At 37.0% G+C, this 21,037-nt stretch overlaps 1 protein-coding gene across 8 annotated transcripts in view; it reads right to left on the reverse strand.

Moving 5' to 3' along the window:
- Positions 1 to 2,259: 2,259 nt before the first annotated feature.
- The window catches only part of RNF38 (ring finger protein 38), a 59,217-nt gene continuing 40,439 nt past the window's right edge, over positions 2,260 to 21,037 (reverse strand). For 4 of the 8 annotated variants that reach the window (XM_026071789.1, XM_026071782.1, XM_026071787.1 and 1 more), the window contains 6 exons: positions 18,680 to 18,841; positions 16,006 to 16,112; positions 14,355 to 14,439; positions 12,814 to 12,935; positions 11,635 to 11,734; positions 9,730 to 9,810 (listed from right to left, as the gene is read on the reverse strand). In XM_026071789.1, coding sequence (XP_025927574.1) covers positions 9,745 to 9,810; positions 11,635 to 11,734; positions 12,814 to 12,935; positions 14,355 to 14,439; positions 16,006 to 16,112; positions 18,680 to 18,841 — 642 coding nt within the window. In that variant the 3' untranslated portion in view covers positions 9,730 to 9,744. Of the gene's footprint in view, positions 5,810 to 5,830; positions 6,358 to 9,729; positions 9,811 to 11,634; positions 11,735 to 12,813; positions 12,936 to 14,354; positions 14,440 to 14,936; positions 14,974 to 16,005; positions 16,113 to 18,679; positions 18,842 to 21,037 lie in introns of those variants that run through there. The other 4 variants (XR_003254516.1, XM_026071783.1, XM_026071784.1 and 1 more) reach the window with 4 other exon arrangements.

Here is a 21,037-nt window from a genome sequence, read left to right on the forward strand (position 1 = left end):
TTGGTAAGACCTTGCAGGGTACCCGTGTCCAGCTTTGCTAACAGCTGACACAGGCTGCCAGATGGCCTGTTTTTGCTGGCCTTGACAGAGGAGGGTTGGACAAACAGGTGTTACAAACTTGGGTAAAAACCTTGCTTTGACAATGGTGTGGAGCAACAAGGCAGCAAATAAATACATGAATGACATACAGAATATTATTTTGCAGACACAAATGTGCTCAGCTTACAACCCTAGGTCTTCAGTAGCAGCATGTGTGAGTTAGGCTATAGTAGCTTCTGATCAGTGCCTTCCTGCCTATTGTATCTCTGCCTACAGAGACAGTAGGTTTGAGTGGTATGCTTGGACTCATGGTGCTAACTAAGGCCATAAGCTGGCCGGCTTGGAGGATGTGGAGATTGCTTGCAGGAAAATCTAGTATGAAGCTATTCTAGGGAAACAGGACATAGGCTTATAAACACTACATATTTTCAAGGAATAAAGACCTGTGTATGTCCCAAGGAAGCAAGGAGATAGATGTAGGAGAGTAAGGGAAGAGAACTTCACTGCTGGCAGCTTACCTGGCCAAAATTAAGGACAACTGCTGGGTCACACGTAACATGCATTCATGGATTTATAGAATGGCTGGAGTTGGGCTCGGTGTTTATTCCAAGATTAAGCCACTAAGATTTTGGAAAGTGGTTGTGCTGGGGACTGCATTCAGAGAGCAGAACAGTACACACAGTTAAGAGGAAACAAAGGCAGAACATGATTGGTAATGAGATGACTGGCAAGGCAAACAGATTTGGCCTGCCAGCTCACAAGTATGTTTCCTGAGCCTTACCTTCCTGCTCAGAGGCTTCCAGTCAATCAGCCAAACAGCATCCTTTGCTTTGCACTGAAAGGCGCAGCAGGAAGCTGCCCAAGGGTTGGCTCTCTCTTTTTGCCCTTGGCCTGCCTGTGGCACAAACACTGTGAGATAGCACAAAACATGCTCCTGCTACAGTACAAAATGTACAGTCTCATAAACCACAATGGGGTAAGCCTGAACTCCTGTTGTAACCCTCAGAAGATTAGTTTGCTGCTGCTGGGAGAGCACTGCTTAATTCAGCACAGCTGACATGAAATGTAGATTTGCTGGCAGACTAGGTTTAACAGGGTGCTCAGCATTGCATCTGGGTTCGTGCTGCATCTCACAAATTACGTATACACACTTGCTGGTCCTGTTCAGCAAAGCAAGGAATAGTGATGGGGAGTGGATGGGAATGGGCAAGATCCTGGTGCAGAGGCAGCAGCTAAATCAGCTGAAGGCTTTTTTCAGCTTAGTTTAGGTCCTTCTTCTTCACCAGCTGTCAGGGCTGTGCTGGTTCAGGTCCAAGGCAGCCACCAGCACCCCCAAGGCCCCTTGTCATCACTGAAGCTGGGCAGCCAGTTCCTTCCTTTAGCAAGTCCTTCTGGCAGCACTGTCCACCTCCAGCAGCGTAGTTAATAATTAACACTGGTTGTGTAAAAGAGGGTAAACTAATTGTATCCAGGATTATAAAACCAAGAGATATTTTATAAAAGCCCTTCTGTAAGGATTATCTTTCTGAAATCACCACTGGGTTTTCAAATATGAGGTATTTTCATCACAAAGACCGTGTGCTGCTGCTGAACCTATTACATGCACTGCACAGATGAAAACCTTTCAGATTACATCTGACAAATTTGTTTACATCATCTCATCAAAAAAACAAACCAAACAAAAAATGCCCATAGGATCAGCTCTGTTCTTTTTGTTTCACCACCAGTTTCTTGTGTGACCCTGGCTAATGAAACTCCTTATAGTTCAGTTTTTGCCCTAACTCAGGGATACATCTTTACCACTTCATGGCACTGCAAAGAACATCACATCTTCTGCTGACACACAGTACATACCGCATGCCAGGAAGCACATCCATCCCCCCAAATTTTCCTTATGATTCATTTAAGGGTAAGTAACATCTTTAGAAAGCTGATCATTTAGGCAAGGCCTTGAACCCTATGAATTATATTCAGAAATCCCACATTTTTATTAAAGACAACAAACCATTTTTTAATCTCATCATTTTAGGATCTCTAAAAGTAGACCCGTTACTGTGTTTAAAAAAAAAAAAAGAAAAATTGCTTCATGTACTACAGTTAAGAAGGCAAACACCTTCCCAACTCTGGTTGCCAATATCTAGAGTTGTGTGATGAAGCACAGAAATAAGAGTGATGAAAGGAAATAATGCACCTCTTTCTAGAAAAAAGGACAGGACAAAATTTTGTAAGTGTACATCATACATTTATTACTGAACAACTCTCTCAACTCCAAAATTGGGCACAGGGATTAAAAATAAAAATTCATTGCACTACTTAGTAAAGCATTACTAGTAACTCTCATAAAAAATGTACAAATTTTGTTAAAAATTTATCAAGCCTTCAAATGATTTGGTTACAGATATTTATAATACCTTTAAAACTACATGTTAAATGATACAACAGAGTATGATTTAAAGAAAACACTTGACAAAATATGATTCCAACAAAACCCATAAGCTTTCATAATCATTAGCAAATCTGAAACACAAGTAGCAAAATGAGGTAACTGAATGTACCAAAGAAAAAACACAGTTTTTATAAAGGCCTAAAGATAACTCAGTCAAAAATGCGTTTTCCATAAGTAAAATAAAATAAAAAAGGTAAATCCCATCCCAAGTATTACATGACACGTCAACAGCTCTAAAATCACATTCAAGAGCCTGCACAAAATGGCATACAATGAAAGGCTTTAATTTTTTTTGTAAAGAAAACTACAAAATGAGACCTTGGAATTATCTGTAGGCCTTGATATCCACTAAAAAATGCCAAATTAATTTGACAGTTTATGCGAAAAACACAGCAGTGCCAATATGGTAAAGCCAACAGGTTGCGGGTTGTGCTTGGAGAGGAGGGGACAGGTGGAAGCATGAAAGCAATGAGCACAAAGTCTTGCTGGATCCCGGTGCTGCCAGGCACCACAGCAGGCTGCAGAACGACACACTTATGCGCATTACACGTGGCGGCTGACGGCTGAGCGCAGACGCCCTCCCTGCCTCCCTCGGCAGCCGCAACAGCGGGCTTCGCTGCAGCTGGTCCCAGCCAACGCTGAACACGCGCGTGCGCGGCTCATACGCACTGGCCACGGGAAGCAAGTCTGCACGCATCCGCAAGAGTCCCACGCAAACGGAATAAACGTTCCAGAAGAGTGCAACAACTGGATTCAGTATTTTACCAAATTAGACCCTCCCTCTCCTAAATCTCCCACTGCCTCACAGCGTTTTACTGGGAAAAAGGGACATTATACATCAAGATTTCTATGGTTCCAGAAAGAGGACTACTTTCCCTTGGCTTTAGAAGAATGTGCCTTGTTCAATATGCATTTATAGCTAGCTAAGAAAAAGTGCCTTCTTCCCATGTTTCAAACTGAATACTGAGCATAGTAGTGTTTGTTATGGTTAAATCTGTACAGGTAGAAATTTGTTTTGCAGCTATATAAAAGACCCTAAGTATTGTAAGACATATGTGGCACATGCATTTTTAAACAACATGATTTCATTTGTTAAAAAAATAAATTTTACTATATGTAATTCAACCTGTTTGGTGTTATTGTGAAATCCACTCTTTAAGTCCCCTGGGAGAGAGAAAAATTTCCAATATTTTGAAGTTGACATAATGGCATATTTTTATTTATTTAGTGTTATTAAGTATTGACACGTATGGACAGATTAACTGTTTCTGAGAACTACGTGCATACCTAAACAGAGGCAAGAGCATCTGAAACATGGGCAAAATTGTGCTTTTATTTTACTTGAACCACAAGCTGTAGAACCTTCAAAGCAGGGCAAGCAGCATGGAAAACATGTAACACTGTCTGAAAATATAACTGATACTAAAGCATAGCAGCATACAAAAGCATCAGAAATGATAAAGAATAAACTTAAAGCTGAGACTGGCAGCAAGTTACAGCAATATTGCTAATTGTGCCACTTGTGCTATTGCAACCAAAGTAATGACACTGAATTTAGGAGAAAGCATTTTGATGCAAAATTGAATAATTATGAATAATTATGAATAAAAATGAATAATTATGGTGGATGGAGACCTAAGTATTTTACTTGAACATCTTGAAGATGTTAACAGTTTGAAATGTTATAAATGAAGCTTTTTTTTTCAACAACACAACTAAATTCATTATTCAGAGGGCAATCAAATGGAGGTTACTTCCCATTTCACAGCATTTTTTGTTCTGAAAGATGTTCCAATTTTCTTTTCCCCTATAGTGGAATACTCTGGCAACTTGATTGCAAAAATCAAGAGAGTTTCTTTTTCATATTATATTCATCATGATATAAGGAAGGCAAGAAGCAGCACCCCAGGACAACTGAAACCTGCAGTGAGTGACCAAAAACCACCCCATTTTGTGGTACGACAACAACAACAAAAAATCAGAAGTTCTACTTCTCTGAGAAAATGCTAAAAATTTTATTTTATTCATGAAGTTGCAGGAATAAAATTGTAACCTCTTACAAGTTATTTTAACTGTATACAAACTCCTTTGTAAATGACAAAGAATGTAAGTGATTAGAGTCAATGTTTATAAGCTAATGGATTATGTACTTAGCAAGTACGATGGCCAAAAGTGAAGAGCTGTTGCACAAGACCCTCAGTGTCCTTTCCATTTCCTTTCAGGAAAGAAGCACGTAACTGCAGCATCTTCAAAACTCAAGTCTAATCCGAAATCAACTGAATGCAAGTAAAACCCAGCTAGAAAAATTGAAAAGGAAACAGAAAAGCATTGGTATTCCAATTACCAACTCAAATTGTTAATATTGCTAACTGATTTGTGTGATATTGCAACTTTACACTGATAAAATAACTCGTAAATCTGCCATTTTAAAATCTGGATTTTGTAACATATGCTAAAAAAAAAAACCCAAGGATTCTCATGTATGAGCAATCAATGCACTCTTTAGTGGTACACTTAAAAGCCTCCAGTGAAGGGGAAGCTGTTTGAATAGTAGGTAAAAAGGTCTTTATACCAGTAAGTACATTGGGGAGGAAATATTAAACGTCTGTAATTGCTGCACCCATCGCATTCAGTGTGCAACTGCAAACACAAGGAAAGAAACCAGTGTACAGTACTAGTACTGTTTAAATAACACACAAGATTATACATTGCAGCATAATTAATACTACACACATACGTTCTCAGTACATGCTGGTATATAGGTTCTCAAACACACATGCACACCCAATCACAAGCACACTTCTTGCATCCTCTCACAAGCAAACACACATTCACACCATTCGTTCCCACTCACAGTATTTGAAGGCTCTATATAAGGTAGATTGCTATATTGTTTGGAGCTACCACTTTTTTTTTCCTTTTTCTTTTATATAAAAGCACATGCTAAAAGATCACGTTCACTGTAATCTCGCAGCAACACTCGGAATGATCACACAAAATCCAGGGAATGTTAGTGCACACACAAAATTAAGCTAAAGAAAAAAATCTTTGGAGTTCCAATCACACTGTTAGTATAACAATCCCATAATTGTGAAGACTAATTATAAGCTTTATAATTGATTAAGTCACACAGTGCAAAGTAAGGTCCATTGACCCTTTTGTGTAAAGGGAAGGCTGGAAGCCACATGGGTAAGTTCAATGGATAGTTCATATATACACGTGACCAGGAACACCCAAACCAGATTTGTGCTCTTAGATTGGTCATTCTGAATCACGATGCACTTCCGAAGCATCAGCTCTACAAATTGGGCAGGTACGATTTGCCTGTAAAACCAGAAACAAAAGAGGGTTTACAGTGCTGACAATGCATTGTTAAGGTAACATGTGTGTGACCCTGAACATCTGTGACTAGAATAAAATTGTTACTCTCAGCACTCAAGAGTACCTAAAAGTAACAGAGAAGAGAAGACAGTATGCTTGGGCCATTTCTTATTTTGGTTTGTTGCTTTAGAGTCATTTGATAGGTCTGTCAATTAAAAAAAAAATCAATAGAAATTTGGGGCATTTTATCTTAAAACATTAATGGAAACAGCAAACTGGGTTTCATCTAAGTGATGATGGTTTTATTAATATAGACACACAGTTACAATATATTGCGATATATACTTCAGATGGATGCAACTAAGGTAGGAAATTGTGCTGTGTGCTGGCAGCAAAATCCACCAATATCAGCTTAGCAAGCTTATGCTGGAAATAAATGCCCTACATGAGGGTGTCCCGTTGTCACAAGCCCTACATGAATGATCACATCTCTTAATACTCTCCTTATCCAGTTATCCTCTCAGAAATACACCACGCAGACTTGACCAAAGCTGAAAGCAGAGCAGGGAAAAAGGGTTTTAGTAAAAAGTTTTACTAAAAAAAAAATATAAGGAAGATGACCTGTCTAAATGGGTATTCAACTTCAAACACCAAGTAACATATACAAAAGTAGGTCCAAGTTTAGCCCTTGAGTAAATCACTCACTGAAAATACATGCCCTGCAACTCTTTCACAGTCCCCTGAAAGGTAAGAAAGATCAGATTTCACATTCCTTGAGCTGCTGGGAGGATATCTCCATCTTCTCCTTCCCCTTTTTAAATATAGGAATGCTTTAATTTTTACATGTTTTACATTTTTACAAAGTAATGAGAAAGAGCCCAAGCCAAACATGTCACATTTATGATAAAACATTTCTTTCAAAGAGCAGAGAGAAGGTAACTCTTCCCTGTCCCAAATAATCTACTTCAAAATTCAAAATTTTAGGACCAACCACTGTCAACTCACAATTTCTCTAAGGTGGCCAAACTTTTCAATCAGAATACGACTAAGAGCATCAAGAAACATCGCTCAGTAGGTCATACTTCAGAAACCACTGCCACATATTTTAAATCTGAACTATAAATGCCAAAGAAAGGGACATCTGTTATGACTGAAAACATTTTATACTAGTGCAAGTGAAAATATTTTAAAGTATATTTATAATATATTGTAAAGTATAATTTCTTCTGTCAATTACTAATGTTATGATTGTCTTAGAGTTTTAATTGTAGTTATTATTGCTTTACAGAATTTGCAAAGCGTGGATTGGAGAACCAATGCAAAAAGTATTTCTTGCTCTTTCACTAGCTATTTCATAATTACATGATGTTACTTAGTCTCTGTATTGTATTTGCATTACTCTACATATAATTCGGCTAATACAATTTTAAAAATAAAAAGACAAATTCTTCCATATTAAACAGATTAATGAATCAAGAGGTATCTTTCATGATTAATACTGCAGTATTTGCCATTTGTAGCATGAAACAGAGCGTTCAGTAAGAATATTACTGAAGTTTAAATTCCTGATAGGAAACTGCAGAAACAAATCCACAATGCCAGGACAAAATGAATAGCCATGCAAACTTCAGCACTGGTTTTTAAATAACTTTTCAAGATTCTATTCCAACCATATCTGTTTAAGATTTACTTGTCTTTTTATGCCTTTTATGAAATTCATTCCCCTTCTTGACATTTAACAGGAGTCTTTGGTGCAAAGTGGAAGAAGGGTGACATAATATTGCAATACTGACTTTCTCCTAACTACTGTTCCTTCAGGCAAACTAACTTTCTGTAATATAATGGGACACAGCTGCACAATGAACTGCTTTATCTATTTATGTATTTGTATTTATAGAAATTTCTAGCTAAAACGAACTACATTTAAAGTAAAGAATCTGCAGTGTCACTAAAACCCTATGAAAACAATTGTGTTTCTTTGATATCAAACCATCAGAACCAAGGTAAACCCTAAATTAGCTAGCGTTATCTTTTCTGAAATATAACATGGCATTTCCTAGAGGAGAAATAAATGTAAGGTAAGTTTTCCTTGTCATCTGATTTCTGAATCCTCGGAGTAGAGGCAGGTCATATTTTCAAGCTGTTCTTTGGAACAATGACTAAATCTCACTTGAAAAGCGAACAGATTTCTCATGTATTCACATTCGACAAAAGGATGTAGGATATTTAGAAATAACCATATACTGTGAAATATGAGAAAAACAGAGTCGACAATACAAAAAAACCAAAAGGAGAATCTCCCTCTCATTAATTCTGTGCCATCCACTGTGTAACTCTTCTTTCACAAGTCACTTTGCTTTCACCTTGCTTAACAGGAGAGGTTTTCTCACTATAGTCTAATGTGGACCACCTAATTCATGGTAAAAGAACTTTTCTTCTGACTAGCTATGACTGCCTGAAAAAGTAATAGTATATACAGCATTATATCTGTAGGGCAGATGAAACCTCTCATACATGGACAAGTGATAAAGTTTGTCTAGATGGCTCTTTTTTTTTTTTTTTTTTGCTCTGACACCAACAGACTGTGGGATAGGGTTTTGTTTTTTCTACTATCAGATTGAATCACTAACTTCTTATTTAAAACTTTCACTAAACAAAATGGTAGAAGTTTAAAAGCATCAGCTTGACTCCAGGCCTCCAGCACAACACGAAAATATTCATAGATGGAAAATAGTCTCTTTCAAGAGATATATGATTAAATCACTTAAAACCAAGGACACACTTATTTTCTCAGTTAAAAAAAAACCAAGTTGCAAGTACTAAAACCTACTATTCTTGCACTATCTTGCAGAATTTGTCCACATGATGTGGACTGGATGATGAGAATGATGTAGGTGTCCATTTAAAGTGCAAGAGTTGTATATTACTGCTGTGGCGTAGGCAAAGTTCTCTTCTGGAGCGCAGAAAGGTACTTGGAGTTCAGCAAAGGCTTAACAGGGAAACTAGCAGAAAAATGCCATGTCCTCATGTAGGCAAGCCCTTAAAGGCAGGAAAGCCAGTTTCCAATTAAATTAATACATGCCTATACTGAGAACATAATTATACTGGCAGAATATGAAGCAAGTTGCCAAATGCATAAAAGAACGTACAAAAATTTTTTTATATATGTATACACACACACACACACACATATATATAAAAAAATCAAAAATATGTCTTCCAGTTATCACCATTTTCAGGTTTGCATATAACAAAGCTTTTGACTGCTTTAACTGTAGAGGCATTAACTAAAATAGGCTGGATTGAAGTTACACAGGTAATTTATTCTGTCTTGCAAGCAAAATAATCTTTATTTCAATAAGACAGCTTCACAGCACTGTAACTATACCTGCATGGTGTAAGTATATTGGTTCAGAAATCCTACAGTAGGATGTATTATCCTCATTTAGCTACTTTGGATCCAACTTTGGGATACACTATGCCAATGCAAGCAGTATTAGGCTAGCATAACTGCACTCCCTTTAGGTTTAGATTGCACACATCTTTCACCTAAATACTCATTCCCCTACATAGCTGACACTTTTATGCTGATATAGTTTTTCTATGATAAGTTATCCTTTAGATAATATTACTGTCAAAGGTCTGTTAAAGAAGTACAGGGTGTCTAACCTGGGATAGGAACATTAGCACAAAGCTGTTTAACCAGTACTACAGTACACCTAAGATCATTAAAATAAAGAACAGACCAAATCTTTTTTTTCATTGTGCTGATCTTTAATTAATTACCAGTTGATAGTATTAGATGTAACTTAAGAACTGCTACACTGAGTCACCAAAAAGCCTCATTTAACTTAACTGTCTGACTCTGAGACCAACAGCAGGTAAGAAAGACCATAAGAATGGGACAAGCATGCACGATACTTCCCTGACATGTTCTTCTATCCTCCAGCAATCTGCAGATGAGGGGCTTCATGAATTAGAGGTGTACGCTTAGTATTACTACCCTGAAAAGAATGTTTTTTTGAATCTATATAATCATTGTAACCTATATAAAACTTTAGCATCCACTGCATCACAGGCTGTGCGAAGTCCAGAGATCCCTGTTCTTTTTTCATAAGATGGGATCCCTGTTTATCTTGTCCATGCCACGCATGACATATGAAGTTTTAAGCAATGGTAAGACTTGACAAGTCTAGTGTGAACACCCTTCTGCCAGGCAGAACATGCTCCAAGCACATAAATGAGTAGTGGGGGATACTGCAGAATATACCACTTCAATATACATTAGTCAATCTGACTTAACTGGCAATTACTGAATAAAACAGCATAGATCTATAGCATATAGCATAGATCTAAATACTATATTTTTTTTAAGCTGAAGCTAAAAACTCCTGGATGTTTTCATTCCTCTTGCTGATTCTCAGGCATGTATGTGGATTCAGAATAATGCAGGACAACAGTCTTGTGTTGAAATGTTGAAAATTAAGAGCAATGTTGCGGAAACATTTACACAAGCCATAGATTCAGTAGAAGCCTTAGACTACATTGGGTACTGTAGCCCAAAGGCTGTTTCAGATTCCACTTTTAAAAAGCCCTGTCATCATTATTCTTGATAACTTGGTAACCAAAATAATGCCATAAATATCAACTTCCTACTTCATGCAGGACTTTAATGTGGACTTCCTCCACATTAAAAATGCATGTTCTCTACAGAAACACATTTATAAGCAAATCTACAAGAGAACAATGACAACTTCAGACATATGGCAGTGAGTTTGGGGGATTTTTTTGTTGGTATTTTTTTCCCCCAAAACATCAGACACCATCTATAATTCTCTAGGTACAGCACTCTATATACTTTTTTCACATAGGAGCATTGCAATTTCAAATATTCTACACAACAGATGACACAAAGACAAATCTAAATCTGGATAGAATAAAATACTGAAAAAAGGTGAGACAAGATGGGAATCAATACCTTGTTAGCAGTAAATCTGGATAATGCTGCTTGCAGAGATGTCTGTTTATCACCTTCTGCTTAATCATATTTCCTGTCCTTCTCACCTTCTTTATTACTGCTACTCTTTGCGATCTTGTGATCTGGGCTGTCCTGCTTTCTAGGTCCCTTTTTTTTCCCTCCTCATAAATTGTTTGGAAAGAGTACATCCCAGCATGTGTAAAATCATAATTACATAATAAGTCTTATTTGCATATATTATATTGTAAATACATGTATATAAAATACACATGCATATATATGGATGTGTGTGTGTATACACATATACACATATATACATAAACATACTTTACATGCATTATACATATACACATGTATGCACACACATACACATATACATTTGATTTGCTTCAAAACCTCACAGTCATAGATAAGTGTGTGGGGGGGGAAACCAAGCTTTCTATTAACATCCAATTTTACTATGCAGGATATGCAAAACAGTGTTAAACCCACCGTTATCAGACAAACTCTAGTTCGTACTTCCTACATTGCTATATACTTGAATTCATAAGCATTGTTTTGTGGAAACAGAAAACAACAAGATCTGTCTGTGAAAATCATTCTCTTCATATTGCTTTTCCTTATGCCAAAGATTAAAAAAAATGTTCCTTCAATAAGTGTTAGAAAATAATGTAAGGAGGCAGTGCTTTGAGTCTGTTGGCCTTTCTAGCCTAAATATTAGAAACAGGAAGCAAGAGAGGAAATGCAGTAGAAAAATAACAACACTAAACAACCCCCCAAAACCAATAATCCCCCCCAACCTCCCAAAACTACATAATAAATTCCCTATTTTTATTTTTATTTTTTTTACCTTAAGCCATTTATCGACACACTTGGCATGGAACTCGTGGTTACAGGGTAAGACTCTAAGTAGCTGCCTTGACTCAAAATCACACATGCACACTACACACCTAAAAAAATAAGATGGCAAAATTTAAAGATATCTGCTATTTAAGAACAACAAGTTTGTATTCCATAGTCAGCTTGTAAGGTATGTCTGCAACAGGGGTAGCTGGTTTACTCCTGTGGTAGCTACTGCGATGAATATTTTTGGCTGGAAATCTCTAGTGTACCAGTGTAAACTGAGAATTGCTTTTGTGCTTTTTACTGTGATTTCAAATTACAAAGCAAGTAAGGGTACAGAGCACATCAACAGAACAAACAAATGTTGATGTAGACAGGTAGTATAAACCTGTAACACATTTCTTTCAGGTTTACCTTTAATTTTAGCTCTATCAAAAAGAAATAATTTTGAGCATCTCTCAAAACTAATTGATTAAAGATCACACACATTTTTAATAGAGAAATTCCCCCTTTGTTTACATCTATACTCATGTTTTATTAAAAATATTTCTCCTTCAGGAAGGCAATCAACTTAAAAAAAAATCATATTTTGATTATAAAATTCATTCACTACCTATGTTAAAAGCCACACTGAAGATCACTGTAACTGAAGCAAAATCCTTCCACTTAATTTCAAACATTAGACAGAATTTGCATTAAGTCATTTAACCATCCTTCTATCTACAGCACATTTTCCACTTGGTTATGCAGATCTTTCAAACAGAGTAAGTTAAGGGTTTTTAAAATCAGAAAACGCATCCTTTAAACCACTGACTCAAGCTCTTTCAGAAGCACTTCAAACTTCAACACTTGAAGCTATTTTAACACAGGCTTAATTCCAAGTTGACAATGTCTCTTCAATGTCTAATATGCTGAACTAAAACCTTTCTTTAATTTAATTTTATGAAATACTGAGCAAGTAAATTGAAACATCTCTAAATGAAGTGAGACTAGATAGAATTTTTAAAGTTAGGATGAATAGTATTTGATGTAGAAAGTAGTCTAAGAAAAAAAAAATCTTTACCAAGACATGACTGCTTTTAAAGCACTTCTGTTAACACCATTGGCCTAACTGAGGCTGCACTTGAAAGAAATGAAAATACAGTCACAAAAATTGTGCGACTTTGAGAAAAAGAAATGTACTTACAATGTCTGTTCTGACTGGTGGTTATTTGGATTGAACCGGTAGGATGGAAGCTGTTCAATGTCTGCCTTTGTCAGTCCTCGTGGTTTGGCTTCTCCTAGACGTTCTGCCAAATTCAGCAGTGCCTGCAAAACATGGCAGTTGTACATTTTAAAATTAATTGCTCAAAAAAGCTCCAGGTCCGCTGAAGTGGAATTATTTCTTCTGCAATAACACATCATTATCCCACCTGTCAGCACAAAACACCTGTCAAGAAATGCTTAGAATCTTACTTCTCCCCTTACAACATAAGCTCCACGGAAAGTCTTTCAGAGTTCAACTACCTTTATGAATTATACCAGATGTATTCTTTGTGATTTCAAAACCTCCACGATCCAACTTTTATTTACTCTTCTGGCTCCTTGATAAGTACTCTGCCTTTGAAGGATCTCACCCCACTATGAAATTAACAGTATAGGTAACGGAAAGAATTTGTTGCCAAATTTATTTCCCAGGAAAATATACGATTTATCTGGCCCTCTAAGAATTTAAAGGGACAATTTCTGATTCTAACCCACACCTTAGGCTACCCGAATTGAGACACAGGGACTTTATGCTGAACTCTGGAAAATGAATACATGCCATCAAACTTAAAGCATTTTCTGCTAAAATCTTATGTTCATTTTTTATGAGCCAAGCCTTGTAACTAACTACCCTCAGGTGAATAATTTGCCCTCTGTCATATATATAATTTGTGCTCCTTCATGAGGATACTGAGAGAAATACCTGTATCAACTTGAGGGAAAACAAAGGTATAGAAAAGTTAAGAGCCTTGGTGAAAGCTGTGAACAGTACAGGTTGCAAAGAGATTTTCAATAGCCCTAAAACTCAGGGCCCAAATTCTCAGAAACAAGATGATGCTTCTTCTGAACTAGGACAGCAATTATTACAGAAGAGCTCATTGTTAAACTGGAAATGCCGTGCTACTACACAAATACAGAGCTCTTAAGGGGAACAAGGGTAAGGAGATGCAAAATGAAAGCTTGCTGATGGCTGTAAGCTTTTGAGCTTTTGATTTGAGCTTTTCCTGAGGGTCAAGAAGCGAAGGCAGTAAGGCAGTTTTATAAACCTTGCATTTAGCTTAGTTTATTCAATGATATTAAAACTATTCTGTATTAACACTATTCTGCAAAGTTATCAAAGCACATAAAAAGCAATAACTTACTCTGTTCTTGTGAATATGCTTTACTTCTGTTTGATAATTAAAATCAATTAAAATTCAAAAGAAGATGAGTAGCATGCAAAACATAAAGCTGATCAATTTAATGATCACTGATCTAGAAGGGTGGATTCTGGGAAACAGCAACAGACAAAAAAAGAGCTAAGCATTTCTAATATCCAGTATTGCAAACAAATTTGAAAGCATGGTTTCTGGATTCTGTCCTCACAGTCTTTACCTTTATTTCAAAGGCAAAAACAGGACTGAAAGCAAAATATAATTCAATTTTGCGTACTGTTTGAGTTAGCAACAGTTCTTCAGATATATTTGTACTTCCCATACCAACCTCATAGTTTTCCACTTCACCATCTTCCACATCCAACTCAAAGCTGAAAGCTGGTCCAACTGCAGGTGGCACCGGGAGCATTGATCTACCATGGAAGCAAACAATGATAAGGTTCAGCACCTTATTAAAGGACAGCACACAAACATACAGCTGAGGTAAAGTAATCTCATTGGTCCCTCTTAAATCAAAAAGTTCTAAGACTTGTAAAAATGTTAATTATGAGGTCAAGAATTAACATCTGATGTAAAAGAGTCAAAAGAAAAGGTATGCCTGCCACTTTTTGATACTGTCTATACTGCCTTTTTATTTGCATGCTTACTGCTATGTCTCATCTGATACTTTGTAACAAGGCTCAGCATTATTACAAAAACTAATCTCTTGATTATCACACATCATAGAGAACTAATATTAATACTGAATAGAGGTTCTGATGTTAAATTTGTTTAATTTAAGTGGGTAAAATATCAGTCAAGACAAGAAACCCTAAGTTCACCTAGCTATCCAATGCCAAAGCTTTGGAGTGAATATAATTAAGATATACCACTGGACCAACTTCCACACTGAAGGCAAGCGCAAACTCACCTTCTCACATATTGTGATGTTGGTCAAAGAAGAATCTCTTCAGATATAGAGGCAAGAGAGAGAAGTTTTTCTGTTTTTAAGTAAAACAAGCATTTTTACCTCCCAAGATAGTACTATGGATCAAAACTTAATGCACAGAACTAGAATCATAAATTCATAGTACTAAAAGCTTCATCTCACTGAATTCATCAGGAATTACTGTGCTACACTGTGTCCTCAATAGACAGGCAAGAGGCTATGACATCAGTGCAAGCGCTGCCTGAATGTAAGATGCAAAGTTCAACAGTTTCACTTGATCAGATATCTGGGTGCTATTTTCACACTGAAATTGCACAGAAAGACAATAATCTGGTGGCCCCACAACAAGTGACAAAGTTTGGTTATTTCTGTGTCAGTGCCACCTTTAAAGTAACCTTTGTTTTCCATGCATTCCTATTTATTTCCAAAACAGAACATACAAAAAGTAATAAATCTCAGGCCATAAACCCAAACTCCAGAAAAGAGGATCTACCTTAACCAACTACAGATAATCCCTAAGTGTTACTTCTCTCACACTTTCTTTTCCAAAAACAGCTAATCAGAGGCAGAAGTTCAAAAACTGTAAAAGATCAGCAGTTCAGCCAATGAAAAACTTACATATCACAGAAGGCTCCTGTCATTGTGTTTCAATAATTAAAAAACAAAACAAAGTAACTTACTCCTTGAGTAAGGACTCCTAGAAATTTATCCTACAAAAGGAATATTTACGATGTAACCATGTAACCTAAAAATAGAACCAAGTTTTTAATTATCTTGAATATCTTTAAGGAGAGCTCCACTAAAAAAAGAGACACAACAGATACCAAAACTACATAGCACAAAACCGTTCACTTTTACTTTTCCTGCTCAAATGTATAAATTGTTCAAAATAGGCTTGAAACTTTGAAAGGAACTCTTTGGGACAGCTGAACTATGTCTCTTTTCTGGTAGAGTCCAACCATAAAAAGTGCTGAGAGCCATGCTGAGAGGACTAGTTACCTCACATAAATCTATAATAGCCCACAAGGAAACAAATGTATTTTGAACTTACAGCACATATGGTAATAGGCTGGGATGGTAAGGGTGTGGTGGTATTGGCTGCTGTGACCGGTATCTACTGCGCCCTGTGAGTCTTCGAGGCATAAAAGGTGGATAAGGCTATAGAAGGGAAGAAAGCAAGCTTCAACATTTTGTTTGCTTAATTATGAAATAAACTGAAATATGAACTTCAAAATCTGTTTTCAACAAAGCATTACCCAAAAAATCCAACCCCTGCTCAAGTCCAAAAAAAATCAGACTCTTAAAACAATTTCAAAAAACAATTCCTATCGCCAATACATAATTACACTATTCTATGGGAAAAAGTAATAATGCGTAACAGAAATCCTTGCAAGACCTTGTAGGCTTAATCTGTATGCAGTCTGGTTTGGGAGACCGACGGAAGCTGAACTTCTGACTCCTGTACAAGTTTAAGACCCCAGGCTTTAGGTCTGCTGCTATCATGCAGGCTTGTGCACAAGTGATTGAGTAAAGAAAGAGTTTTAAAACACATACAGATACATGTATATTTACATTAGAGGGAGTCTGAAGCCTTTTAACTGTACCTGGGGGGTTTAATTAGTAAAATTTCTGCATCTGGACAATGCCTAAAGAGATGTTCAAGCCTACAGCTTCAATATATTCTTTTCAGCAAAAAAAGGAACTGCCTTCCTATTTTTTCATTTGCATGCCAACCTCCTTACTTATGTATTTAAATTTTCGGTTTCACTGTGCAAAATTTCTTGTGCTACCTATTGAAATGGTGGCATACATGGTAAAAAAATTTCCACTTAAATGTAAATTTCATTTTTCCAGAAATATTTAAAGTAGTAATTTTTTAGGAGATTTTCACAGCTGAAATTCATATTGCTATTCAATTCATATTCAAAAGTCTTGAGGATTTTTTTTTGAAAGAAAGAACACTCAAATGTTTTATTAACATGCTTTTCTTCTTCCATGTTTGAAACTTCAGAACACAGAGAAACTTGACAAAACCAATGACTAACCTAAAAGCTTTTGACTTTACAATAGAAACATCATTAACAGATAGCCACAGTTATACATAAAATTTACATAGTAATATAAACACAATATAAAACAATCATGGTCTTTTTCTTGGAAAGTACGATCTCAAACCATACACAGTAAGTATCAATTTTATTGCTTTGTGAATTTTGCAATCCAAACAATATCACTAGAAAGTGCTGTGTTCAGTTTTAGGTTCTCTGAATGAAGGAGAGCTAGAAATGCAGCCATTCCATAATAATTTCATTATAAAGGAAATATAAATGACCATAAATTTTTTTTTAAATCAAACTTTGCTAAAAATCATTTTGAATCACTGGAGAAATTTTTATAAAGATTTAGGATTTGCTTTTTAAAAGACCATGTGATTACTCATAATACACCTATATTCTGCCCCTCAGCTGTATACAGCCCAGAATTGAAGCATCAGAGAGCACAAATATTATATAACCTGCTAGGTCAAAAACATGGTATTTTGTTCTCTATCTACTTTTAAAATCTGAACTTGGAAAACAAGAAAATCTCACTCCAGCTAGAATGTTTGAGACTAGATTGTAATCCCTCTATCAAGCATACTGAATCAAATCCAAGCAATTTATGGAAAGTTTTAAAGTGTGTCTACAACTCTATAGTACTGGAAATCTTCATTTAAAACCTGTACACCTTTAGTTTAACATTGAGCTGAATATTTTTTTTAAAGTGTGGAGCTTTATTTGAATTTTATAAAAGTGCAGCCAACATTTAATTTCATTTAGAGATAGGTTGCATTATTTCAAGGAGACTAATTAAAGAGAAGTATCTGTATGTCCTTGTAGTCACAGGGCCTAAAATTCCATTCTCATTTAAAATTTTTAAGAGACAACGGGCCATTAAAAGCTTTTTTCAAGGTGATGCCACAGGCTAAACAAAAAAAAAATTCAGACCCTAAATTTGATTTCTAGCTCCTTCTTCAAGTACTAAACAGGGGGCAGTGGTTTTTCAAAAGCATCTCAGAACACGTTAAGTGCAGCCTGAAGTGCAACACAAAGATCCTAGAGCTAGCACAAATCCTGGAAACAGCCTAACCTCAGCAGCACAAACTTCAGCACAGATTTTATCCTGAACCAGGTTTCATTTTTTTTGTGCTGCTGCAGTTCAACTGCATCTTGTCTTCCTCACAGTTCCCTTAAAGCAAGCTTCACTGCCTCTGTAGTACTGTACCATCTGCAACATGGAAGCACTCTAAGGTTGCTTGCCTACAAATTGCAAACACTCAGAGGAATGATTATTTTTATAGCATTATAGCTTTCCTGACCTGTGGAAATTCAACATACTGAGGAAGAATTTATAGCAGAACAAGTGACAATAGCTTTCCTAAACTATGCTTGTTGGTTTCTGCAGTAGAAGTACCGGACTGTGTGGCAATACGGAGGAGTAATTTCCAAGTAACTGCTGTTGCACTCTCCGCAAATAACATTATCAGAATTCATTTACTGATGTCACTAAGCTGCCCTTAGCTTAATTAAAACGAACTTATGGAAAATATAAAAGTACACAGCTGTAGTCATTAATGAAAATCCAATTCCAAGAAGTGCCACTTTTCAACAAAGTGTACTATAGAATAAAGATCGAGAATGTTAACTCAGCATGAATGAGAATGTAGTGCAGAAAGCAATACTTACTACACCAAATGACACCTCCTGGTGTAAAGGATCGTGGGTTAAGAATTGGAGAGGAGCTGAGGGAGGCAATGTTGGTGGATGGGCTGAGGGAGGGTATGTAAAACCTCCTACAGGAAGATGTTCTCCAAGCAGTTCTACTTCATTTTCTATTCTTTGAAGTGGCTAAAAGAAACACAGGCTTTGTTGCATTAATAGAGATGCAATTTTTCCCCACTAAAGAACTGCAATTCCAGCTGTATATTCTGAGCTGCTGTGGTCAGTTTTACAGGGTACAATGTAATTGTACTTTTCACAGTGTTTCTCTGTGTTTTTTACAGAGTAACACTGTGAAAAGCAGCTGTGTCATCAACACTACCAAAAAGCAAATACAACACTACAAATTTGAGCTAAATTGATCTCTTCCAGCTAGTTGTGGTTGTAGATTAGGAATTTATGCAATCTAACGAATATAGGAGTGGCTGTAATTTCCTGTGTCTCGCATTTTTTCAGGACAAATATTGCTCTCCTTCTTGCCAGGCTGCTGTCTCTGTGAAACTATGTGAAAGGAAGAAAATAAACTGAAGACCTTTTTAGAAAACACTTCTTTTTATCACATTGGTCATTGCAAAAGCCAAAGAAGAGAACTAAAATTGTGTCAGATAATTTGAAAAGTGACATGGACAGTGGACATGGTTACTCCAGTGATATTCAACTGACCATGATACTCAGTAATGAAGCAGATGCTTCCTTAGAAGGGTCATGCAACAGTCCTACCAAGAACAGACAGTCCAGTGGTTTCAGAAGCATGAGATTCCAGTTTAGTCCTGTAAGATAGTCAATTATAATAAATCCATCAGGCCCAAAGGGCCTCAAAATATACCCAAATTCTGTGTGGACCTAAACTTTGCCATGTTTTCCCTCCTTTTATTTCTCAATGATTAAGCATTCTGTAACTGTGACAAAATAGACTAGATAAAGTAATCTTTAAATTAAACCACTACAGGAACTTTAGCATTTACGATCTAGTTCATCAGATGGCATATGCAAAGAATCAACTGCTGGCTTGCATAATAAACAAAGAGCTCTTAAGCTGAAGAAAATAGTTCTAGATCTTTGTCATGAGCCATAAACGAAGTCAAACTAAAATACAGCAGGAAATCAAAAGTTTCTTAGGAAGGAATTCAGCATTTACATAATAAGCAAAAATCACCACCATGAAAATCATTTTCCTCCTTCAGTGAACCCACTAAAAGCAAGAGAATTGTACCCTAATGGGTTTCTGGTTTATCTGTTTTCATGAGACAGTTTTATGAGGAATTTATAAATAACTTTTTGCCAAATTTAGGCTAGACACATTATTTTAAAGCTATGCTTTTGTTGTAATAAAAGTTCTTATCTCAAATCAAGGTGGTCTCATTTTTCAAAATTCCTAAACTCCATTATTCCACTAACTCACCTTTCTGTTCCTGATACTGAATTCCACCCATTTCAAGAAATTCAGCTAAGAAAGCCATCTTGTGGAAGGAGTGGAAAGTTCTGTTTCCCTGTTACACAGAACAAACCTTAAATACTAGCTGTTCTGGCTGTTCTTAAACACTAGCTCTGTAGGCAGCAAAACACGGCTCAAGTTGGGATGCCTCCAGTGGGTGCATGCAGCCAGGGAATTCCGCATGGGATGTGGCTATGGTGGATCCTTTGTATCCCTCCTGGGAAACCTGCATGCTCAATCGCCTCTCTGAAATGCCTGTACACCAATGCACGCAGCATGGGGAATAAACAGGAAGAACTAGAGATCTGTGTGCGGTCGCAGGGCCATGATCTCATTGCCATTACAGAGACATGGTGGGATAGCTCACATAACTGGAGTGCTGTCATGGATGGCTCCGTGCTTTTTAGGAAAGACAGGCCAGGAAAGCRAGGTGGTGGAGTTGCTCTTTAYGTGAGAGAGCAACTGGAATGTATGGAGCTGTGCCTAGGGGTGGATGAAGAGCGAGTCGAGAGCTTGTGGGTAAGGCTTAAAGGGCAGGCTAGCATGGGTGACACTGTTGTGGGTGTTTACTACAGGCCACCTGATCAGGAAGAGGAAGTCGATAAGGCCTTTTACAGACAGCTGGAAGTAGCTTCACGATCACAGGCCCTGGTTCTCATGGGGGACTTCAACCACCCTGATATCTGCTGGAAAGACAACACAGCTAGGCACAAACAGTCCCAGAGATTCCTGCAGAGCATTGATGACAACTTTTTGACACAGGTGGTGGAGGAGCCAACAAGGAGAGGTGTGCTGCTGGACCTCGTACTAACAAACAAAGAAGGACTGGTTGGAGATGTGAAGGTTGGGGGCAGCCTTGGCTGCAGTGACCATGAGATGGTGGAGTTCAG

The sequence above is a fragment of the Apteryx rowi genome, unplaced genomic scaffold (assembly GCF_003343035.1).
Source record: "Apteryx rowi isolate R43461 unplaced genomic scaffold, aptRow1 scaffold_330, whole genome shotgun sequence".
Lineage (NCBI taxonomy): Eukaryota > Metazoa > Chordata > Aves > Apterygiformes > Apterygidae > Apteryx > Apteryx rowi.